The sequence below is a fragment of the Trichoderma citrinoviride genome (genome assembly GCF_003025115.1).
Source record: "Trichoderma citrinoviride strain TUCIM 6016 unplaced genomic scaffold BBK36scaffold_8, whole genome shotgun sequence".
Lineage (NCBI taxonomy): Eukaryota > Fungi > Ascomycota > Sordariomycetes > Hypocreales > Hypocreaceae > Trichoderma > Trichoderma citrinoviride.
The window spans coordinates 1,552,857-1,573,062 of record NW_020194716.1 but is presented as its reverse complement, the minus strand read 5'-3'; the positions used below and the strand labels follow the sequence as shown (position 1 = coordinate 1,573,062).

Here is a 20,206-nt window from a genome sequence, read left to right as displayed (position 1 = left end):
AGCAGAGGTTCAAAAATCCGGAGTTGTCCTGGACACGACAAGTGGAGGGCGACGCTCCCCGGCAGGCGTGGCACTCGAGATGTGTCGATGTGTGCATGCTCGAGCTCTGTTCAGCAGAGGGAGAGGCGTGTTGATGGCGCAGCGTGTAAGACGCGATTGGCTGCTTCCCCTTGACGGCGGCGTGTCACGCTGCGTCTCCCGTCGTGGGGTAGAGCCAGGAGTTTGCGGCTAGCAGCAGTTATAGCCAGCACTAGCAACACCCGGTAGTGGATGCTGGTCGTAAGAGAAATATTATAAGTGCTGCCGGTGCGGGGACTCTTGATGGAACGCTTGAAGCTGTGCCTCGGTGGGAGGTTTGGATGTGTCTCGACACACACAGACAATGTCGCTTGTTCTCCCAGAGGAAGCCCGGCGTGGTGACCGATGACTCTGCGGTGTTACCCAGTCCTTGTATGAAATGCCTCTTTGCGCGCTCCTTTCGTGTATGAGGGACAGCATCCCGTGAGTCGAGCGGATCTGCCGAAGCCGAGCCTGTGCGCCCGTCGGGAGATTTGGGGATGCATCGACAGAATACAAGCAGGGTGGCGGTAGCATCCCGGGCTGGACGGCGGCGGGATGACACGGTGGCACTGCAATCAGGGAGAATGAACTATTAGTCTGGTATCGAGGACGACAAGCCCGGCAAAAGACGGCGAGGATAGTAATTGCAGAGTCATCACACATACATACACGTATTCGTGACCTTATGCAAGGGACTGGAAAGAGATGCCAAGGTGGTGATTGAAGAATTATAGGAGGCGAATCGGGATTGGGGTGCAGCAGTACAACTACTGTACAAAAAGCCGGGGCGGGGAAACGAATCGCCAGGGGGGAAGAGAGACGGAGGATGAAAATTCTGCCCCCTGCCGAGACGGAGGCACATGGCATCCATGGCATCCACCTGCATCTCCCGTCTCTCCATGTCTCTTCCATCTGCTTCATACTTGTAATACTACCCACAGACAGCATGAACCGACCAACCAGCCACGGCCTAACTACGTGTCGCCGCCACCATCGACAAAACAACAAAGCGGCCGACGCTCGTCGCTGTTTGGCCCGGCGCTACTCCGAAGTCGACGCATTGTCTCGCGAGCAGCCGGTGCGCCTTTCGGTTGAATATCCATCGGCCCAGGAATAGCGCCTCAAATGCGCAGCCCTCAGAATCCGCAGCCAGGCCACCACCATCGCCCCAGAGCGCCCCAGATGGCTCCCAAGAGCCCCCAGACCTGCCCCGGACTCGCCCCTCCCTCTCGGCCCATGCCCTGCAGATGGCCGCGCCGGGCTGCCACCGCCCACCAGAAGCCCGCGAAGCCTGCAGAGCCCTGCCGTGCCGCTAGCCAGCTTTAGGGCATCCCCAGACCGTTGGGCGGCTAATCTACGCCGGCCGCCCACATCATAAAGGACAAGGAGCCACCTGACAGCCGGTAGCATCGATCGCCTTGCCAGCATCTCGTCCCAACTCACCACCGAGACTCCCCGACCAAATCTCCTCCCCTCGCCCCCAGCCGCAGCTGCACCGCGGTATCGCGACTCTCTGGCGTCTGGCTGTCGCCCTACGAGTCCTCGTCGCCGACCTGCAGTGGCCCTTTGCGGCCCTGGTGCGTGCCGCCACCGCCCGCCATGCCGCCGCCTCACGCTCCAGCCCCTGGCCCGGCTGCAGCCTCAGCGAGTACGCAGCGACAGGAGCCGCTCCCCTTTCTCGCAACGGCACTCGCATATACAAGCGCCTCTGGGCCTGGCTCGGGCTCAATCTCTGGCTCTGCTTCCGGCTCGGGGACTGGTCCTGGTTCCCATTCCACAGCCAGCTTCTCCATCAATGGCAGCGGCGTGGCTGGCCCTGGTGCAGGTGCAGCTGCAGGAGCTGGTATCACCAACGCCATGGCCCGTCATCATCCCCACGATACGTCTTCTCTAGCCCTAGGTCTCAGCCCGGATGTCGATGACCTAGATGTCGACGCCGACGCCAACGCAAACGGCCCCCAATCGCCAGCGGACGCAGCCGGCGTCAACCGCCGCCCCGGGAAGCGCCCAGCAGCCCGCGGCACCGCCTTCTATCCGAGGAAACGGGCCAACACGGCCTGCCAGGTCTGCAGAGCCCGCAAGACAAAGTGCGACAACAAGAAGCCAGCATGTAGCTACTGCGTCAGCGTCGGCGCCACGTGCATCCAGTCCCCGGTGGATCTGTCCAGCTTCGACCCCGCCAGCCTGAAGATCCTCGATCGTATCGACGAGCTGGAGCGTCTGCTGCGGCATGCCGTCCCCTTGCCCGGCCCCGAGGCTGTCGCGCCGCCAGCGTCGGCTCTCGCTCCGGCTCCAGCCTCAGCCTTCTCCAGCCACCAGCGGCTGCCCCCACTCTCGCGGTCCAGGGCCTTTGACAGCATCGGCGGCGGAATCCACGGCCAGAGCCCCAGTGTCAGCAGCGTGTCGGGCCGCAGGCACCCAGACGACAATTTGGACATCAGTATTCTACCTCAGCGGGTGGATCACATCCTGCAGTGGCCGGTCTTCCAGAATTCCGGCAGCCACCACCATTCGCCAGCCTCGTACCGCGCCCCTCCCGACGCCATCTCAACCCCTCCCTCCGGCTCGGCCTCGTTGGCCGGCCTTATCGACATGGATTCCCACCGCATATACAGACTGCTGGACAACTTCTTTCTGCATATTCATTGCAAGAACCCAATCCTCGACGAAGTCTTGGCCCGCCGCATGGTCATCAACGCCTTTCTTGACGGCATAGACTGGTCTCCTGCCTCATGCCTGGCGCTTATCATATGCGCTCTGGGCTGCATTGCCACACCCTTTGGCCCCAGCGGCGAGACCAAGCTGGGCACGCAGACCTACAACGACTCTCAAATCTTCTTCCAGGCCGCCCAAAAGCGCATTGGCATATTGCTTGTGCGCTCGGATATCGTCGGCGCTCAATGTCTGTTCCTTTCGGGCGTCTACCTGATGATGGTCTTCCAGCCCGTCTACGCATGGCGCTTCTTCTCTCAGGCCCTGGCGGCATGCCAGCACTTTCCCTTCTTAGCTCGGGCCCAGAACCTCAACGCCTCGCTGGAATCGATGGAAATGGGCCGCCAAGATACCCAAGAGCAGGCCGTGTATTGGTCCGCGTGGAAGTCGGAACGAGAGTTACGACAGGAGCTGGACCTTCCTGACTTCGACATCCTGCACTCTGGGAGCACCTTATATCCGCCCTTCTTCCCCGCACCTCCGGTTGCCCCAGCCGAGTCTCCAGACGGGCCTGACTCTGAGACCCAGCGGGCTCGCGCCGCTTGGCTGTTCTACTTGGCCGAGATTTCGCTCCGCCGTCTCACTAGTCGCCTTTCCAGAGAGGCTCTGGATCTCCGTCAGCGCTACCCCTCTGACGCTGTGCTGCTCGACGCGCTGCTGGATATGATGCCCGAGTACGAGGCTCAGATCCGCGAGTGGTCGGATAGCCTGCCTGCTGATCTGTCCATCCATACTCCCGTAGAGGAGGACGGCATATGTCGGTCAGTCCTCCGAGGCCGGATGATCAACCTTTTTGAGCAGATATACTGGCCTTTTGTCATGGCCAGCATCAGCGCTCACGCCGCAAGGAGGCCCGTCAAGCCTGCCGTGGCAGAGTTTGCCAGACGGGGGTTGGAGACGCACATGCATCAGGTACACGTCAACAAGCCAGGCTTTCATCATCGACACCATGGGAGCATGTTCATGATACGGGCCTGCACACGGAGCTCGTTGGTTCTAGTAGCGGCCGCCCGAGCCGGATGTGCGATGCCTACCGACTGGGAGGATTCTGTCTACAAAACGGTTGGCATGCTGGCCTATTGGGAGGATGAGGACAGAGACTTGATACACTGGAGATCAACACTAGAGCGAGAGCTCGCACTCACTCGGCACGAATGATGAAACAAGGCAATACCTAGATCTTCTCCCAATCTGTATTAGCACGTCTTTTCTTTCTCTACTCTTTGTTTTTGCCTATATCTTCTTTCTAATACCAACCATTTCCATCATCTGCCTGGATAAGGCCCCCAGGTGTTTTTCTGTCTCTACCTTCTCTTCGCTTTTTCACCTCCTTCTTTTCCAAGGTCGGTGAGTCATATGACTACCAGCACATGCCACAGTTGCAGTGCGTCTTGAACACATGGTTTTCGCTTCAGATGCTTGAAGCGAGCATGATCATGCATACTAGCGCGTGAGAGAGAGCTAGAATCAAGGATTCTCGGATACGAAGCGTTTAACCCGTTTCTTGGGCGGCGCCCTTTGTCGACTCTTGTACGAAGTAACACTACTATTTCATACTCGTGGACGGAGTATTTGTCCCACGGGCTGCAAAACCCCGTACACGTAAAAGACCGGACGATGATGCGGTGAGGTGCCGCGTCGGGGAGTGTCGCCTCAGTCAGCTCGACGCTAGTGACCAACACGAGTCCTCTCGATGCACTTCGACCGATCCCTAGGCAATGGCCGTGGGCGTCTTTGGCCACGATGACCTCACCTGAGCTCTCGGAGAATCCGCTGCCCGTCGGCGAGATGAGAAGACGGGGTCGATATCGGCGTCACATGGACATTCTCCTCACTGCAGTTTCGGCTGGATACTTCATCTAGATTGGTCTTTCGACATGCGGCACACATAGCTGGATGGGACCACGCCCATGCCCTCGCCTTTTCCCATCCGCTCTCCTCTTGCTTCTTCTTATTCTGTTTTAGACCATTTCGGCTCCTCTCTCGCTTCTCTTATGGCTTACTTCGGCTGCTTTTGCAGCAAACGACGGTTGCATGATGGAATGACTGAAACGGCAAATGAGCGAACGACATGCGAAGTCATGGATCTCCCTTCCCCTTTCTTTGCAGTCCGAGCGCGAGGACTCTTTTCCTGCAAATGGGCCACGCTGCTCACATATCTAAAGGCGATGCTCACCTTTACAAGGCGAATTACCATTTCTCGTTTAGAGAAAAACTATAATCTCAGAGAAATCGTCTCATTTCATGCTAAAAAAGCACCGCAGTGCCGTCAGACAAACAAGACTGTATATATCTAGCGGAAATCCCAAAAGCGCGCACACACGAACACACATAATCTGTGATGCAAACAAAAAGTAGCGACAAGAAAACCCGCCTTGACTCCCCTATTGTCCACCTGATACGACCGACTGCAATGCTCGATGCGTTGCCCCGACACGGTCTGCGTGCCGTTTTCCCCCATATGAAGGGAGAAAAAAATGCCAAAAGCCAGATTCCATAAAAAGAAGGGGGGGAAAAGAACAAACAGATATAAAAACGAAACAGGGCAAAGTCACGAAAGATGAAAGCCAAACAGGTCGTTTGTACTCTCATCTACCTCCGTCCGCGGGCCTCCGAGGCCTCTAAGAAGGAGGGATCCTTGATGCTGCCTCCTGCGTCGTCGAGTCCCGCGACTGGTCTGTTGTAGCTAAAGTTGACAAACTGGTCCTGCATCGTCTTGGACAGCACGAAGTCGTCGGGGACCGAGTCCTGGGCGGGCTCGTTTCGGAAGACGTCGTCAAAGTTGCCTGTGTCGAGAGCGTTGGCCTGGGTTTTACAACGTTAGCTGGCTTTTTTTTCCTTTGATATCTGGGGGGTGTTTCTCTGGATATATGTATATATGTATATACATATATCCAGTTCATGGAATAAGAACTCACCACGTTGGGCTTGAATGCCGGTTCGTATTTGCGCTGCAGCAACTTCTTCCAGTCGATGCCGTGGAAGAAAGGATGCGACTTGATCTCGGTGGACCCGTTGACGCCCAGTCTCTTGCTGGGGTCGCGCTCCAGCAGCTTGGTCAGCAGGTCCCTGGCCGCCGGGGGCACCACGTCGTAGCCGGGGAAATTGAGGGGAGCCGTCAGGATCTTGCGATACATTTCGTTGGTGTTCTCGTCGTAAAAGGGCGGCAGGCCCGTCAGCATTTCGTACAGCAGCACGCCCAGCGTCCACCAGTCGACCGTCTTGCCGTAGCCCTCGCCCTTGAGGAGCTCCGGCGCCAGATACTCGGGGGTGCCGACAAAGGTGTTGGTGGAGTCCTCGTCCTTCATCTCCAGCTTGCAGAGCCCGAAGTCGCAGAGGGCAATGTGGCCCTGGTAGTCGAGGAGGATGTTCTCGGGCTTCAAGTCCCGGTAGATGACGTTGAAGCCGTGTAGACATTCAAGCGCGCACAGCAGCTCGGCCGTGTAGAAGCGGGAGCGGTTGATGTCGAAGCGCCCTTCTTTGGATAGATGGTAGAACAACTCTCCGCCGTTGACAAAGGCCAGGACGAAGTAGAGCTTTTCGGGAGACTGGAAACTGAACTTTAGCGGAACGATGAAGGGGTTGTTGATCTGTGCGAGGACGGAGCGTTCGGCGAGGGTATGCGTCACTTCGGATCGCGTTATGATCTTGGCCTTTCGGATCGTCTTGATGGCGTAGATGCGGCCGGTATCCTTCTTCCGGACCTGCATGACCTTTCCAAAGCTACCCTTGCCAACCAGGGTCAGAAGATCAAAGTCGTCGATGGAAAGCTTTCCGACGCGGTTTTCGACAAAGTTGACGCCAATCTGGAGCTTCCCCGTTCCATTCTGCAAGTCAAACCACCCCAGCCCGCTGAAGCCCTGGGCCGATGGCCGGTCGGTCTGACCCTTTTTGCTCGACGGCGTGGTTTCGGGCACAGCCTCGAATCTGGGCATAACACGAACGGCGCCCAAAAAGATGTCCTGAGTCCTCCCTGTGCCCGCAGCAGCCGACGGGTTTCTCATAAACAGCTGGACAGTCAGCTCGCCAACGCGCGACACGTCAAACTTGTACTGCGTGTTGGAACCAGCCCAGACAGGGTTCTCGGGGTTTCCATCAACTGAATTGATAAAGACTTGGTTCTTGTCAAAGTCGACGAGCGCATACGGCATGTACTTGCCCGAGACACGGCCGTGGTTCGTCGGGATGCCCTTGAAGCCGGACGCGGAGGACGACTGCGGTCTGTCGAGGCTGCCGGAGAAGGCAGAGGGTTTTCGCGTGGAGCCGGTCAGCGCGTCTCCGGTAGAGCGGGCGCCGGTCGGATGGCTCGCCGCGAGGGCATCCTGATACTGTTCGGGGAGGGAGAGGCCGCGGGCTTCGTAGAGGGTGAGGACGAGGATGCCGGGCTTGGTGGGCTTGATGACGGGTTCCTGCGAGAGGGCCTCTATCGGTAGCGATGACAAGTCAGCCAGGTGTTGGAGAAGAGAAGGCAGGAGAGGCGAGGATGAGGTTCTTCGGCGTACCTGAGCTGTTCCTGTCGGCGACGCTGTTGGCGTCAGACGGGGTGGTGGCGCCGCTCTTGGCCTTTTCCTTGTCCTTGTCCTTTGTGGAGGGCGACGACGATTTCGAGAAGCCCAGGTGGGTTTCTTTGAGCTCTGGAGAGACAATTCGTCAGCAGGCGGCAGAGAGGGAATGATTTGTCCGTTGAGCAACCCGTGGGCTTGTGGATCAACTGCAGGCCGAGGCCAAGGGTGAGGCTGAGGCTGGAGCTGAGGATATTCGGGAATCATTCCACGGTCATGTTCAGGCGCATGAGGCAGGTCAAGGTTGCGCCCAGAGAGCAGGCGGATGATGAGTAATTGATTGATTGTAAAAGGTCATGACGAAGAGGAGAGCAAGAAATGTTGGGACAATGGGGCGTGGAAGCAGCAAGGATGAGATGCAGAGCGCATCGCCAGAGACTCACTTTTGGTCAGGTTCCAAGACATGGTTTCGCACCAACAACTTCGCCGCAGAAGCTGGATGCCAAATCCAGAAAAGCAGACGAACAGCAATTCAAGGGACAAGGCAAAGACTCATCGAGTTGATTCGATGCAAAGGCGTTGTACTTCCGGAATTGGGAGGGCTGGAATCGCGGGCGGCGGTTGGAATCGCGATTTGGAATTCGGGCGGAGTTGGTTGGAATCAGTTGAATCAGGAAACTGGCGGAGTTTTTTGGTGGTTTCAAGGTTTGGGGGGTGACCACGGGATGCAGCATGTACCGAAACGTGGCTGCTGCAGCGGGAGCGGGGGAGGCGGTACATGTGAGTACAGGGGGGGGATGGAAGGTTTGGGAGGCCTGAGGCGCTGTAATGTAGTGGTTACAGGCGATGGGATCAGCTTCCATCAGTTCAGTCTCGGCGTGATCTCTCGGCCACGGCAGCATTGACTCTCAATGACAGATACAGTGAAAGAGACAATCCTGGTCATACGTACTACCTACATGCCGTAACCAGCCAGCCCTAGATTGACGCTATAGTATGTATTACTCGTATGCTATGTAAGAACATCGGAATCCCTGAAGACAGTTCAGTCAACCCGGTGCTACATACATACTATCACGGAAACTGTTCAACGACCAGCGGCCCGCGATTTGTCATGGCGGTTCCCTCGCTAGTACCAAGAGGGTGAAGGGGTCCAATTGCGTCATGCAAAAAAGCCCCATCGAGGGAAAGCAAAAAATAAGGCGAAGCAATGGAATATTTTTTGCCCCCCCCTCGTTGGATTTTTTGTGTTTTTCGTCTTCTTCCAAATCCATTGCGAGGAGGGGCTGATATATAACGAGTCTTGTCGTCGTCGTCGGTCTCTTCTTGTCCATCTACCTTAGTATCCCGTCAGACAACATTTACTTGTACAACCAATCCCTCAGCTCTCAACTTGACAGAACTTCACAACTTACATCCGAGCTTCCGAACTACTACTACTACTACTACCTCCCACCACTCCAACACACAAATCACAAAAAAAAAACACAACAACAATAACAACCACCACAATGCTCACAAACATCCTCGCCCGCCTCGCCCGCCCCTTCACAACCGCCTCCCGCCTCTCCATCGCCCCCGAATCCCCCTCAGGCACCTCATCATCAACCTCTTCTTCATCGTCCGCCGACATCCCCGAGGGCGCCGAGCGCTGCACCCTCGCCGCGGGCTGCTACTGGGGCACCGAGCACCTCTACCGCAAGCACTTCACCGGCAAGGGCCTCATTGACGCCAAGGTCGGCTTCATCGGCGGCGACCTCGAGAACCCCTCGTACCGCGCAGTCTGCGGCGGAAAGACAGGCCGTAAGCTTCCTCTCCATCCCCCCTCACTACGTCTATTCCATCTCCTAAAATCAGAAACATCGTAATGATTTGACTGAAACTAATCATGTGCGAAAAGACGCCGAGGCCGCGGAAATCATCTTCGACCCCACCCAGGTCTCCTACCGCCAGCTCCTCGAATTCTTCTACCGCATGCACGACCCCACGACGCTCAACAAGCAGGGTCCCGACACCGGCCCGCAGTACCGCTCCGGCATCTACTTCCACTCCCCCGAGCAGGAGCGCGTCGCGCGCGAGGTCACCGAAAAGGTCAACAGCCAGTGGTGGGGCGGCAAGGTCGTCACCGAGATCGTGCCCGCCGGCAAGTGGTGGACCGCCGAGGAGTACCATCAGCTGTACCTGGAGAGGAACCCGGACGGGTACGAGTGCCCGAGCCATTACCTGAGGTCGTTTAAGGACTTGGAGTGAAATATCGAGCTTTGAGGATGAGGATGACGAAGATGTGAGGATAAAGAGTAAGAGGAGGAGGGGGAGGAGGAGGAGGAGGGACGTGATGGAGTTCAGCATTCAACATTATACCCATTTGTACAACTATGGCACATTTACGACGCACCCATTACAACTTCAACCAAGGGTCACATAGCTAATTAACTTTGAACTTTTTTTTTATGTATTTCTTCCTGTGTTTTACTGCTTTGCAAATACTCCTCCACTTACTGATACACAAATGTTACATGGGAGTCGATCTGTAACCCCCCCTTTAAAGGTAGGTATGTTCGTGATATTATATAATTCAACCAAGAGCGGAGTGTGATAACCCCTCGCAACCAACCGTTTTCCTTAATCATAATAAGAAGAGAAGCCCAATCATCTCAGATAAAACACCCCCTCAACCCCCCAGTCTCGCCCTTCGTCCCTTTACTTTCTCCGGTTCTGGTTCATCGACAGAATCTGCACAAAACGGATGAAAATGTTCAAAAAGTCCAGCTCCAGCGAAATGCTCTCGTTCACGGGATCCCGCTTAATCACGCCGGCCTGCGCCAGCCGAGCGTGGTGCAGCACCTTCTGCACGTCGTACAGCGTGAAGCCGCCAAACACGGCCAGGCCTCCGTACAGCCAGATGCTCTCAGTAAAGGCCAGCGTCCGGACGGCCGTGGCGGGGATGAGGAGGGGCGCGAATCCGGAGGCGGCGACGATGGCGGCTCCGGCCAGGAGGGGGCCGCCGATGTAGAGGTACTTCTCCTGCTTTGCCGTGGCGCCAACAATGGACAGGGAGCCCATCATGGCGACGGTGTAGAGGCCGGCGCGGGCGAGCAGCGGAACGGGGACAAAGGCCAGCAGGGGAGCGACAAAGGCGGCCTGGGTGGCGTTGAAGGCAGTCCAGAGAGCGTACTTGGGGATGTAGCTATCACAATTCATGTCAGTAAGGCCGAATGGTTCTCTCGCAAGGGAGAAGGGGAAGGGGTTAACTCACTTGTCAGGGCTGATGGACCGAGTGCCAATCATCGTCGCAAAGCTCAGCGCCAGTCCTCCCAAGCCCACCACCCACGGGTTCGTCACCATCAGCCGGTACACGAAGCCCGTCTGCACCATCTGCCTCGCCGTCAAACCAATGATGCCCACGCCCAGGCCCGTGTGCAGGAACGTGTTGTTCAGGTACTCCCGCTCAAACAACGGCATCCCGCCGTCCTCCCTCGTCTCGCGGTTGAACACGGCGTTGATGGCCACCAGCGTGCCGCCGAAGATGGCGCCTCCCACCAGCAGCTTGCGCAGGCCCTGCCCGCTCGTCGCGGCCTGGGTCCGGCCGTTGGCCGTCTCCTGGTAGTACGAGCGCGCGAAGCCGTGGCGGGTCGTCGCCGAGGCAAAGCGCGAGGTGAAGAAGGCGCTGCTCTTGGGCGTCTTGGTGCTGAGCTGGTGGAAGCTGCGCATCGACATGGGCGTGCGGAGGGCGGATTTCGTGAGCGCGGGGAGGAGCCGCTGCTGCGCAATGCGCGCAGGGCCCTGCTGAATGCTCAGCGTAAAGGACATGGTTGTACGGTGTCTTGCTCTATCGAGCTGTTCTTCGTGTTTGTTTCTGTGTCGAGATTCTGCGGTGAATTTGTCGTCGTTGAAAGGGATCGCTGTTGTTCGTCGTGTGGGTTTTGTGGTTGTATATGGATGAGAGAGGAAACGGGCCAGAAAGATCGTGGTCATATATTTTGGGGTCCGGCTGCAGCTGCCAGGCAAGCCGGGCCATGACGTTCGGATGCCCGCAATACCTAAGTCCGCGTCACGTGCTAGAAGCCTGTGGAAGCCTCCCGCAGTGGCGCCGAAGCGCTTCTGGGCGAAAGACCGCGATGACTAAGGCTCCTTGTACGAGTACGCCGTCAAACTTATTGCTGTACTCCTACTGAGGTCTGCGTCCAGTCTTCAACATCAACTCCGCCAGATTCCGCACAGTTCCTGTCCTCATACTTTGTACTTCCATATGCTCCGATTCATGCTGTCCCGTTCCAGATGCTTCATTCAATATGCAATTAGATAGATGTGACCCAGATACACTCATGCCCCGTCTAAGCACCACCAGCCAACCAAAACACTTCATACTTTATACATCGGAGGGTATCGTCACGTCGTAGAGCCCAATGATTCCCTCTCCTAATAGTACTCCAGACTCTTGTCCCCCCCTCCCTCTTTGTTTTGTTCTAGATAACCCTCCCTGCCAACACCGGTAGATGCTCCCCCCTCCTTTCCATGAGTTTGTGGAAAGATATATGCGTGAGATGCCACATAGTAGTATACCTTGTACAAAAGAAACTCGCGAGGGCATTACATAGATGGTCATGCGTTTCGCTAAGATAATGATAACAATGATGATGAGATATTTCCGGCAATGACTTTGCAATGATGAGAATCATAATGAGAAACCACGTCATCGGAGCCCGTCCGCCCCCTTTTCAATGATAAACTTCACAGGCTGTCTCGTTCTCCTACCCAAGAGCGAAGCGCCTGGCCGCGGAAAGAAGTTTGGCGTCGTGAGCATCGCTACGCTCATCGTTCGCGGCGTTGGCAAGTCTCCAATCACACTGTCAAACGCCGTCGTGGGCCAGCTGTTCACCGACGTCGCTTCCGGCTTCCCGGCCCGGCTGTCGAATCCCCATTTCGATATGTTGCCTGCCCGAAGCCATGGTTCCAGATTGCGGCACTGGCTGACGTCGACCCACTTGAGGCGCGTGCAGCCCCTGAGGATGTATTCCAGGCCCTTGCCCGTCACGCGGACGCAGCCGCGGACAGAGAGGCCCTCGAGCTCGTTGAGGTGAAGGGCCACGCTCTCCAAACTGGCGTCGCTCACAGCGCTGCCGCAAAAGGCGAGCCTCAACTCGCGCAGCCGGGGAAGGCCGAGGGCGACCACCTCCGTTGCCGTGTCCGAAAGCGCGCAACAAAAGGACAGGTCGAGATGGGTCAGGTTTTTGGCCGCGTTGACGAGTGCCACGATGGCGTTGTCGGAGAGATAGGTGCAGTCCGCCAGGCAGAGATGGGTCAGCTTCTCAAACTTGAACTGAGCCCACGCTTGGAACCCTGCGTCTGTGATGGATGTGCAGCGAGTGAGGGACAGCGACTCGAGCCGGTTCGAGGCATGGGCCGCGAGATGGCCCATCGACCGGTCTGTGATGTGCTTGCAGTACGAGAGGTTCAGCGTGTTGAGCTTGGAGCAGCCAATCACCGTTCCGGGAGGTGGCATGTTGGGAGCCGGTTGCTGGGCAGCCTTCTCCTTCGCCTTCTTGCCCGAGCTGGATATCACAACCTTGCTGTTGTTCATTGGCGGTGGCTCAGGGACAACCCATCCCACAACTCGCCCGAGCAGATTGTCTCCGACTTTACGACAGTTACTCCAGTCCACTTCCCTAAGGCCCTTGGCGTTTTCGCTCATCTCGAGGATCTGGTTTGCCGAAACGTCCCACAGCGAGCGCATCCTCCACCTCTGCACATTCTTTCCGCACGTCTTCCACAGCACGGAAAAACCCTCGTCGGTGATGTGAAAGCAGTTGTTGAGGTCGATGACGAGCGCGCGCGTTCCAATAAAGGGCGCCAGGACCTCGATGATGACCTGGTCGGTCACCCTCCTGTTGTAGTAGGAGAGGTCGACATATCTGCACAGCTTCGGGGAGGTAGTCAAGAGGTGCTTCCAGTGACTGTTGACAAGCCGCAGCCTCAAGAGCTCTCCAATATCGGCATACTGAAAGATGTTCACCAGGATATTGTCCGTGATCGTGTTCGGCCGGAGAGAGTGCGGCCGGTGATACAGGGTCTTAGCCCGCTTTGCCGGCATATCAAATTCAGGCTCCGGCGCAGTCACGGCCATGGGAGATGGCTGCTCTGGTAACTGGGTTCGTGTTCCATTCTGCCTCGTAGGCGTGGTCGGGGAAGCCTCGGTGGACGTGGCGGGCGTGGTGGGCGTGGTGGGCGGTGCTATCGAGTGTCTCCTTCGGTTCTTTAGGTTCTCCATGTCGACACTCAAAAACGGATCTGGATCCTTGGGCTCCATGACTTCAGATGCATCCCGGGGAGACGCGGATAACGGCTTGAAGGGTGTTGTAAACTCAACGTCAGGAAGACTGAGTCGGGCAAGCTTTGGCGTCGGGGGGTCTGACTTGCTCGCCTTTCGGCGCTGCTGATCTGCATCGGTCATGTCGACATCCTCGTCACGGTAGTTGTAGCGATGCCACGCCGTCTGTTCCACCTGTGATTTGATATCCGGAGAGCAGCGTGACCACAGTTCATCCAACGTTTCACCCGGTATCATCAAACATTCCACTGTCGTGATCGATCTGACTGTCGCCGTGCGCCCACGAGACAGGCCCAGGCTCGCAACCTCTCCAAAGTATTGTCCAGCCTTTAGCCGAGGTCTTTTTTGGATCGATCTGGTCAAGCTTTCGGCTTCCCTGTCTGTTTTGGGGTGGGTGTGAATGACTTCCGCTTCGCCACGCACGATGAAGAAAATCTCATGGCCAGGGCTGCCCTCGCGTACTATGTCGGTGAAGGGCGGATACGTCTTTGGCTGGACGCTCAGGCCAAGGAAGTGTAGGACATCGGGCGGCAGATTCGAGAAGAGAGGAAGCTCCTTAAGCGTCTTTCGAATGTTGACGAACCCGCTTCCCAACGCGCTGCCAAGGGCCGGGTCCTCGATCACGCTGGGGCTCGGGGATTTTCGCTTCTTGGACTTGACCACCGTGCCGTCCTTGATCGCGCCCGTCTCTCCCGTCGACACTTCGCCCGGCGTCGTCGTTCGCGCAGCAGAATCGCTCTTGGCGGATTTGAGCCTGGCACCGCGCTCAAGGCGCTTCTTCTTGAGCACGCTCAGTCTTTCCTCCGCCTCCTGTCGAATGGCCTTTTCCATCTCCGGGAACTTGGGCATGACGGTCTGCAAGTCTTCCTTCTTCAGCACCAGCAACAGGCACTTGGTTCGGGCGACGATGGTGGCCGTCCTGGGCATGTCCATGAGCACTCCGATCTCGCCGAAAAATGCGCCAGCCTTGAGTTCTGCATAAACCGCTTCGCCGTCGCGAGACGTGACTGCGACGACGCCTCGCACCAGCCAGTACATGGCCTTTGCGTCGTCCCCCTCTGTGATGATGTGGTCGTTGGGCCCGTGTACCTGCGGTTTCAGATGATTGCCAATGGCTACTAAAAACTCTTCCGACGCGGAGAGGAAGAGGGGAAAGCTCCTGATGCGGTCTACCAGGTCCAATGGCATGTCCCTGATGGTCGACGCCGTGAGCGGGGATGGTCGCATCGGGCGTGTCGGGTTGTTCTCGACATTGAACGACCGGATGAGCGAGACGGAGTCTGATTTGGCCCCGTTGCCATGATGGCCCAGCGCCCGGTAGTGCGAAGGCGCACTCGGGGAGCGACTGCGTCTCATCGTGATGCTCAACCGAGGGGTTTGGGTGAGGGCACCCTTATGATGTCGAGCTTCTGCAAGGCGCCTCGGTGCTTGCGGGCTGTCAGCACCGCCCGTTCGCAGAAAGCCTCGGAGAGATTTTTGTTTGCTTAAAAGCAAGCGTCTCCCCCGCTGCCTTTAGCTGATTCTATCTTGTTTCTGGCCACTGATTGTAAGGCGTCGCTGTTGCGTTCGGAAGCGTCGTGATGAAGCCCGGGTCATGCTCCTTCAGAATAGTCGGATGGATGCCCTACTCTTGCTCGTCCAGCAGCAGCTTCGCAAGGATCTCTTTGCAACGGCAGCCGTTTACGTTTTCGCAGCGACGACGTCAACACAAACGATTCGGAATTATGCGGTGGGCAAGCGATATCGGGCCAGGGATGTGGATGTCGCTGTGACGGAGGCGGTCCAGCTGTCACCGACTATTGCGTAGTAAGGAGGTTCAACTCGACGATCGTCGCAAAGCTTCGCTATGATGAACTGAGGAAGGATATTGACAGAAAAGGTGATTAACCAAATGCTCGGCGACTTTGGCGACTGTTGATTGTCACTGTGACTCGGCCCAAGGCAGAGGCGGTCGCGTGCCAGCAGTCAACGGGCTAGGTCGAGATCGTTAGCAAACAACGGCAGCCCGGGCGAAGTGGCGGAGAGGGATTCCCACCAGACGATATAGCAGAAGCTGCACCGTAGCAATCAAAGAGTCGGGAGTTTGCTGAAGGTCGACGGTTATAAAGGGGCGTCTCAGTTCTGCGGACTCGAGGATTAGTGAGCGGCTCAGATCGAGTAGCCCGCTTTTGAGCTGGAGAGAAGGGGAAGAGACAACATGGAGGGAGGGTCGATGGGAGAGGGCCCGGAGCAGCGAGAGTGGAGGGTCACTGCGCAGACGAGACGCAGTGCAGACACGCACACATGCACACACACACACACCAGGCTATGTATTACCTAGTCATGCCTTAGTCGAACAAGCCAGCTGCCGGTATGGATGCTGCAGCTTTTTTCCTTGACGTTTGACGTGGGGTAGCTCCGAGGACTGGCGTGGCGAGCTGTGGCTAGGGTTGGAGGCGGTCTCAGCGAGCGAGCGAGAGCCTGCAGACACCCTGCAGCGGAGCGCAGCTGGGGGGGCAGACAACAGCCGAGATGGATTGATCAAGCAGCGGTCGATCACCGGCAACGCCGAAACGGCTGGCGATGAAATGTGAGGGATACACTGGAAATAGGTACTAGGTAAGGTTGAAGGGGAGACGGCCGGGCTGAGGGGGAGAGGGATGACAACTGCAGTGTCGGTGTCGAGCCTCGTCAAGCAAGGCAGGAGAGACGGGGACCGGAACTTGCTGTACTTTACTCGCACAAAGTACCTGTACAACCGCCACGGAGTCCTCCGTACCGCCTGTAACACAGATGAGGTGCTAACCCGTAGCGCGGACGGGCAGCCTCATGACCAGGGAGGGTGCAGCATCTCGGCAGCAAACAGCAGGGGGTCGACAAGCTGTGTGCAAGTACCAGATACATCAGATGTCTCATGCAGGCACAGCAAGGGGGATTTGCGATCAGTCAAGCAGCAAGGTGATGTCGATTTCTTGACAGATTTACACTTGTGCAGCAATTTTGCATGGAAGAGACTTTTTCAGCAGCTTCTGGCATCAAGTACCTGTAGCTGTACAGAGTACGAGTACCGACCAGGCTAACCCAAGGCAGGCTGGATTCGAGCTACGGGCCTATTGCCGAAATCTGGATGACGCCAGCGGCGCCAAATCTTTTCACCTCCAACCACAGGGTCCCTTGAAAACGTGGCAATCAACGGCTCGACATTCTAACGGCGCATCTCCTCGTGCTGTCCTTTGAAACATGATACAGTTGATTCATCTCAATGACTGTCTCCCATAAATATGTAGGATCTGGATCTGGGTAGTAGCAAACCGACCTATTGGCATTCGCAAATCTCGCTCGCATTACGGAGCATGTACAGTTGGTACCGAGACGTACCTTAGATGCCTGGTTTGCCGAAGTCTCGCCAATTACCACCCATCAGGCCCAAGGAACATGCGCGGAACAATAGAAGAGGTACATGTACGTAAGCCACCGACGAGACGCCACCACGATCCTTCATGGCTGACATGCGCAACCAAAGAGACGCATCCTCCAATGGAACAGGCCGTAACAACCAAGTCTCACCTCAGGTCGTCAAACTACTTCAATGTGTGCCCTGAACAAGGCAGTGCTAATTGCATGGCCTGCATCCCGAGTCGGCAGAGGTCCAGCGTTTCGTACGACCCAAAAGCGTTGCGGTGCTTGTGGAAGGCAGAGAAGTACAGGTACATCCCCCTCCGCACAGAGCGCTAAGCAATCCGTGCGCTCGGGATGGGAAGGGAAAAAAGCACGAGCCAGCTAGCCGTGACGCACTGACCAGGGGGGGTTCCCTAAAAAAAGAACTACGGAAACAGAATGGAAGGCTGTTTGGAAGCTGGCAAGCTGGGAAACAAGCCAAGCCCTACCTTTACCTAGCAAAATACAAATCCCATGCTCGTCTTACATATGGCCTGTTGTGCAGCGAGCCATCGCGCGCGATCTCACGGCAAGGATACGAGCCACGAGCAGCCGTTGCGTTCTAGAATCAGAAAGGAAGACCAACATTGTCCATGATCACGAAAAGTCCATCTGCCTTTTACGGTAGTACTCCGCGTTCCTTGCAGCTGTATTCCATGAGTACCTTAGCTTTCTACCCAGGCATTCAAGCCGCATGCACCGCTTCCGCTGCCACGGTCCGTCTAGGACAAGCCGTCCGTACCTGGTAGCGATGCTGACGCCGGTTTGGCCCAATCGTACATGTGTGCCTCGGTAGAGATGTAGGGAGGTCGATCCCGCGCCCTATCCGTACCTGGGGGCCAATAGGCTCTGGCATCCAGGTCAGCATCAGAAGCAGTCCATCACGCCGTCTTCGCATCCAGTCATTACCAGACCGAGCAGGTGACATCCAATGTATCTCGGCCCACGCCCTATGAGGACGAATCTTCCGGTGAGGGAAACGTTTCATGCATCTACCCAAAAAGTAGCAATCCTCGGCAATCTCACAATTGCCGCCGAATTGGCTGCCAGCGAGATATCACTTGCGGTAAGTCATCCGTAGATGGTAGTAGTAGAAGTGATGCTCGTGCCTGGCTAGGGTAGTAGTATTACACCACCTGCAAGCCATCTTGAATGTGCACGTCAAGATGTTACTCTGCAACATGGCTGATTCTCTCTACATTGTATTACATTCTCTCGCAGTTCCCCCGTTCTCTCAACCCCAGTCAACCGTCAGCGTCCAAACATCATGTCACAAAAAACTACGCCACCGTGTTCATGAAAGCACATTCAACACCACAACTTCTCAGGGGACCGAGAAAAAAAAAGCCCCCAAAGCTGACAGCAAGCCTCACACCTGCTTCACCTTCCCATGGGCTCATTGCTGTCCGGCAGCTTATCAATTCATGGGTATAAATAGTATTATTCCGGCTTCCCTGTTTCGTCAAGTGCCCAATCCCGCATCCGTTATCATCATCATCATCGCCGCAAGGGTTTCATTCTGTTCCCTGGGCCCCTTGTCCGATTCTTCGTGATATTTGACATGTAATGTATGGAGCCGCATCATGACCAGGACTTAGTAGATTGCATCGCTAATCAAGCCAACCATGCCGCCGAGGAGCGCAGCATGCCCTCACATTCGGAGATTTCCGAGCGACCAAGTATGCACGCAACCGCTTTCCCTCCTTGTCTTCCGGGGATCCCTGAATCCGCTCTTCCGCTTCCTTTCCGCTGCTCAATCAACACAGCCTCGCTTCGCTTGTAGAAGAAATCATAGCTTCAATTCTATTTCATACAGCTTCCCAGTCGAGCACCTTTTTATCCTATGGGTGGCGGAGAAGAACAAAACCGCAAGCCCTTAGAGAAAAAACAAAAAGGAAAAAGTTTTCCTTGAACAACAGTTATGCACCCAACGCCGCGGATATGATTCCGTAACCCAATCATCCTAGTCCCATACCGCCCTACGGGGCGGTGCTCTTCAAGAACATGTTGAAAACTGGCGAGTCGGTGCACTCCTCGGACGGGTATCCGAGCTCCTCGAGGAACTGCTCCAGCTCAGCGTTCTCTTCCGGTGGACACTGGATCCCTGCCAGCACCTTGGCCACGTCTCCGCCGTATGTACGATACTGGAAAAGGCTGATATTGAACTTGGGCCGCAGGGTTGCGAGGAACTTTTCCAATGCCCCTGGCCGTTCGGGAAAGTTGAACATGAAGACTCGTTCGTTCTCCACGCCGGTGCGGCCGCCGATGAGGTAGCGCACATGGCTCTTGGCGAGTTCGTCATTGGAAAGGTCCGTCACCTCCATGCCCTCGGCGCGGATGCGCTCCATGAGCGATCGCACCTCCTCGGCCCTCTGGGCGGCCGGCACTGTTATGGAGAGACCGATGAGGACGTTGGCAACGTTGCCAGAGGAGTAGCGGTAGGAAAACTCCGTCACGGGGCGAGGCATGATGGTGTCGACAAGCTTGGCAAAAGCTCCAGGGCGCTCCGGGATGCTGGCCGCCATCAGCACCTCCTTGCCCTCACCCAGCGTGGCACGCTCGGCGACAAATCTCAGCCGATCAAAGTTCATGTTGGCGCCCGAGGTCACGGCGATGAGCGTCCGCTTAAGGTCGACAGAGGACGTGCCGCGGCTGAAGCTACGGCGTTTCCTCCTCACGCGCGCCGCGCGGTTCGTGCTGCCGGAGTAGTTGTAGGGCGGGAAACTGCTGGGGATGCAGTAACGGCCTGTCCCGTGGTAGCCGTCGCTTTACAAGTCGGTCCAGTTGTACCGGTTCCACCTCCGGTAGAAGACGCCTCAGCCGCCGCCGCCCGAGTAACGCCCGTAACCGAACATGTAGTTCGCGTACCGCGGCGTGCAGTTCTAGTAACCGCAGCTCCGCAGACTACGCTTACGGTACCGCGTCAGAGACTTCGACCCGTTCTTCCAGTGCGACGGTCTCCAACCGAACAAACGACTACCGCGCCGGCAGTTCCACGGGCCTCTCCTTTGCAAAGCGTAGACGGCGCTCCAACAGCTGCTCCAGCAGCTCCAGTGGTGGCTGCTCTAAACGCGGCGGTAGTTCCTGTACATGCTGCTATGGTCCAGGCCGGACCTTGGGCGCCCTCGCGACAGGTAGCGGCCGAACTTCTTCATGCAACGCCCTTTCGGTAGACAGCTAAGCTTCT

The 20,206-nt window shown here is 56.7% G+C and overlaps 5 protein-coding genes across 5 annotated transcripts in view; 2 read left to right on the top strand and 3 right to left on the bottom strand.

Annotated features, from left to right (window-relative positions):
* Nucleotides 1-1,917: 1,917 nt before the first annotated feature.
* Nucleotides 1,918-3,930, top strand: BBK36DRAFT_1169683 (hypothetical protein; the record flags this gene model as incomplete). Its single annotated transcript, XM_024895349.1, has 3 exons — nucleotides 1,918-1,924; nucleotides 2,072-2,333; nucleotides 2,475-3,930. 3 exons carry the CDS (start codon nucleotides 1,918-1,920, stop codon nucleotides 3,928-3,930), a joined length of 1,725 nt encoding a protein of 574 aa, XP_024749327.1.
* A 1,076-nt stretch (nucleotides 3,931-5,006) lies between these two features.
* On the bottom strand, nucleotides 5,007-7,789 carry BBK36DRAFT_1135624 (serine/threonine protein kinase, AGC family). Its single transcript, XM_024892702.1, has 6 exons — nucleotides 7,718-7,789; nucleotides 7,275-7,406; nucleotides 5,691-7,195; nucleotides 5,365-5,577; nucleotides 5,139-5,279; nucleotides 5,007-5,069 (listed from the first exon to the last, which is right to left on the bottom strand). Exons 1-4 carry the CDS (start codon nucleotides 7,737-7,739, stop codon nucleotides 5,365-5,367), a joined length of 1,872 nt encoding a protein of 623 aa, XP_024749326.1. The 5' UTR covers nucleotides 7,740-7,789; the 3' UTR covers nucleotides 5,007-5,069; nucleotides 5,139-5,279.
* A 996-nt stretch (nucleotides 7,790-8,785) lies between these two features.
* Nucleotides 8,786-9,524, top strand: BBK36DRAFT_1121247 (PMSR-domain-containing protein; the record flags this gene model as incomplete). The annotated part of the gene is made up of 2 exons (XM_024890804.1): nucleotides 8,786-9,077; nucleotides 9,175-9,524. 2 exons carry the CDS (start codon nucleotides 8,786-8,788, stop codon nucleotides 9,522-9,524), a joined length of 642 nt encoding a protein of 213 aa, XP_024749325.1.
* Nucleotides 9,525-9,974: 450 nt separating this feature from the next.
* On the bottom strand, nucleotides 9,975-14,958 carry BBK36DRAFT_1120364 (hypothetical protein; the record flags this gene model as incomplete). Its single annotated transcript, XM_024890689.1, has 3 exons — nucleotides 9,975-10,461; nucleotides 10,531-11,060; nucleotides 12,010-14,958. 3 exons carry the CDS (start codon nucleotides 14,956-14,958, stop codon nucleotides 9,975-9,977), a joined length of 3,966 nt encoding a protein of 1,321 aa, XP_024749324.1.
* Nucleotides 14,959-18,998: 4,040 nt separating this feature from the next.
* The window catches only part of BBK36DRAFT_1203418 (hypothetical protein), a gene marked incomplete at both ends in the record, with an annotated part of 1,871 nt that continues 663 nt past the window's right edge, over nucleotides 18,999-20,206 (bottom strand). Inside the window, 2 exons of the mRNA XM_024897268.1 lie at nucleotides 18,999-19,765; nucleotides 19,934-19,995. Of these exons, the coding sequence (XP_024749323.1) occupies nucleotides 18,999-19,765; nucleotides 19,934-19,995 (829 nt within the window). The remainder of the gene's footprint in view (nucleotides 19,766-19,933; nucleotides 19,996-20,206) is intronic.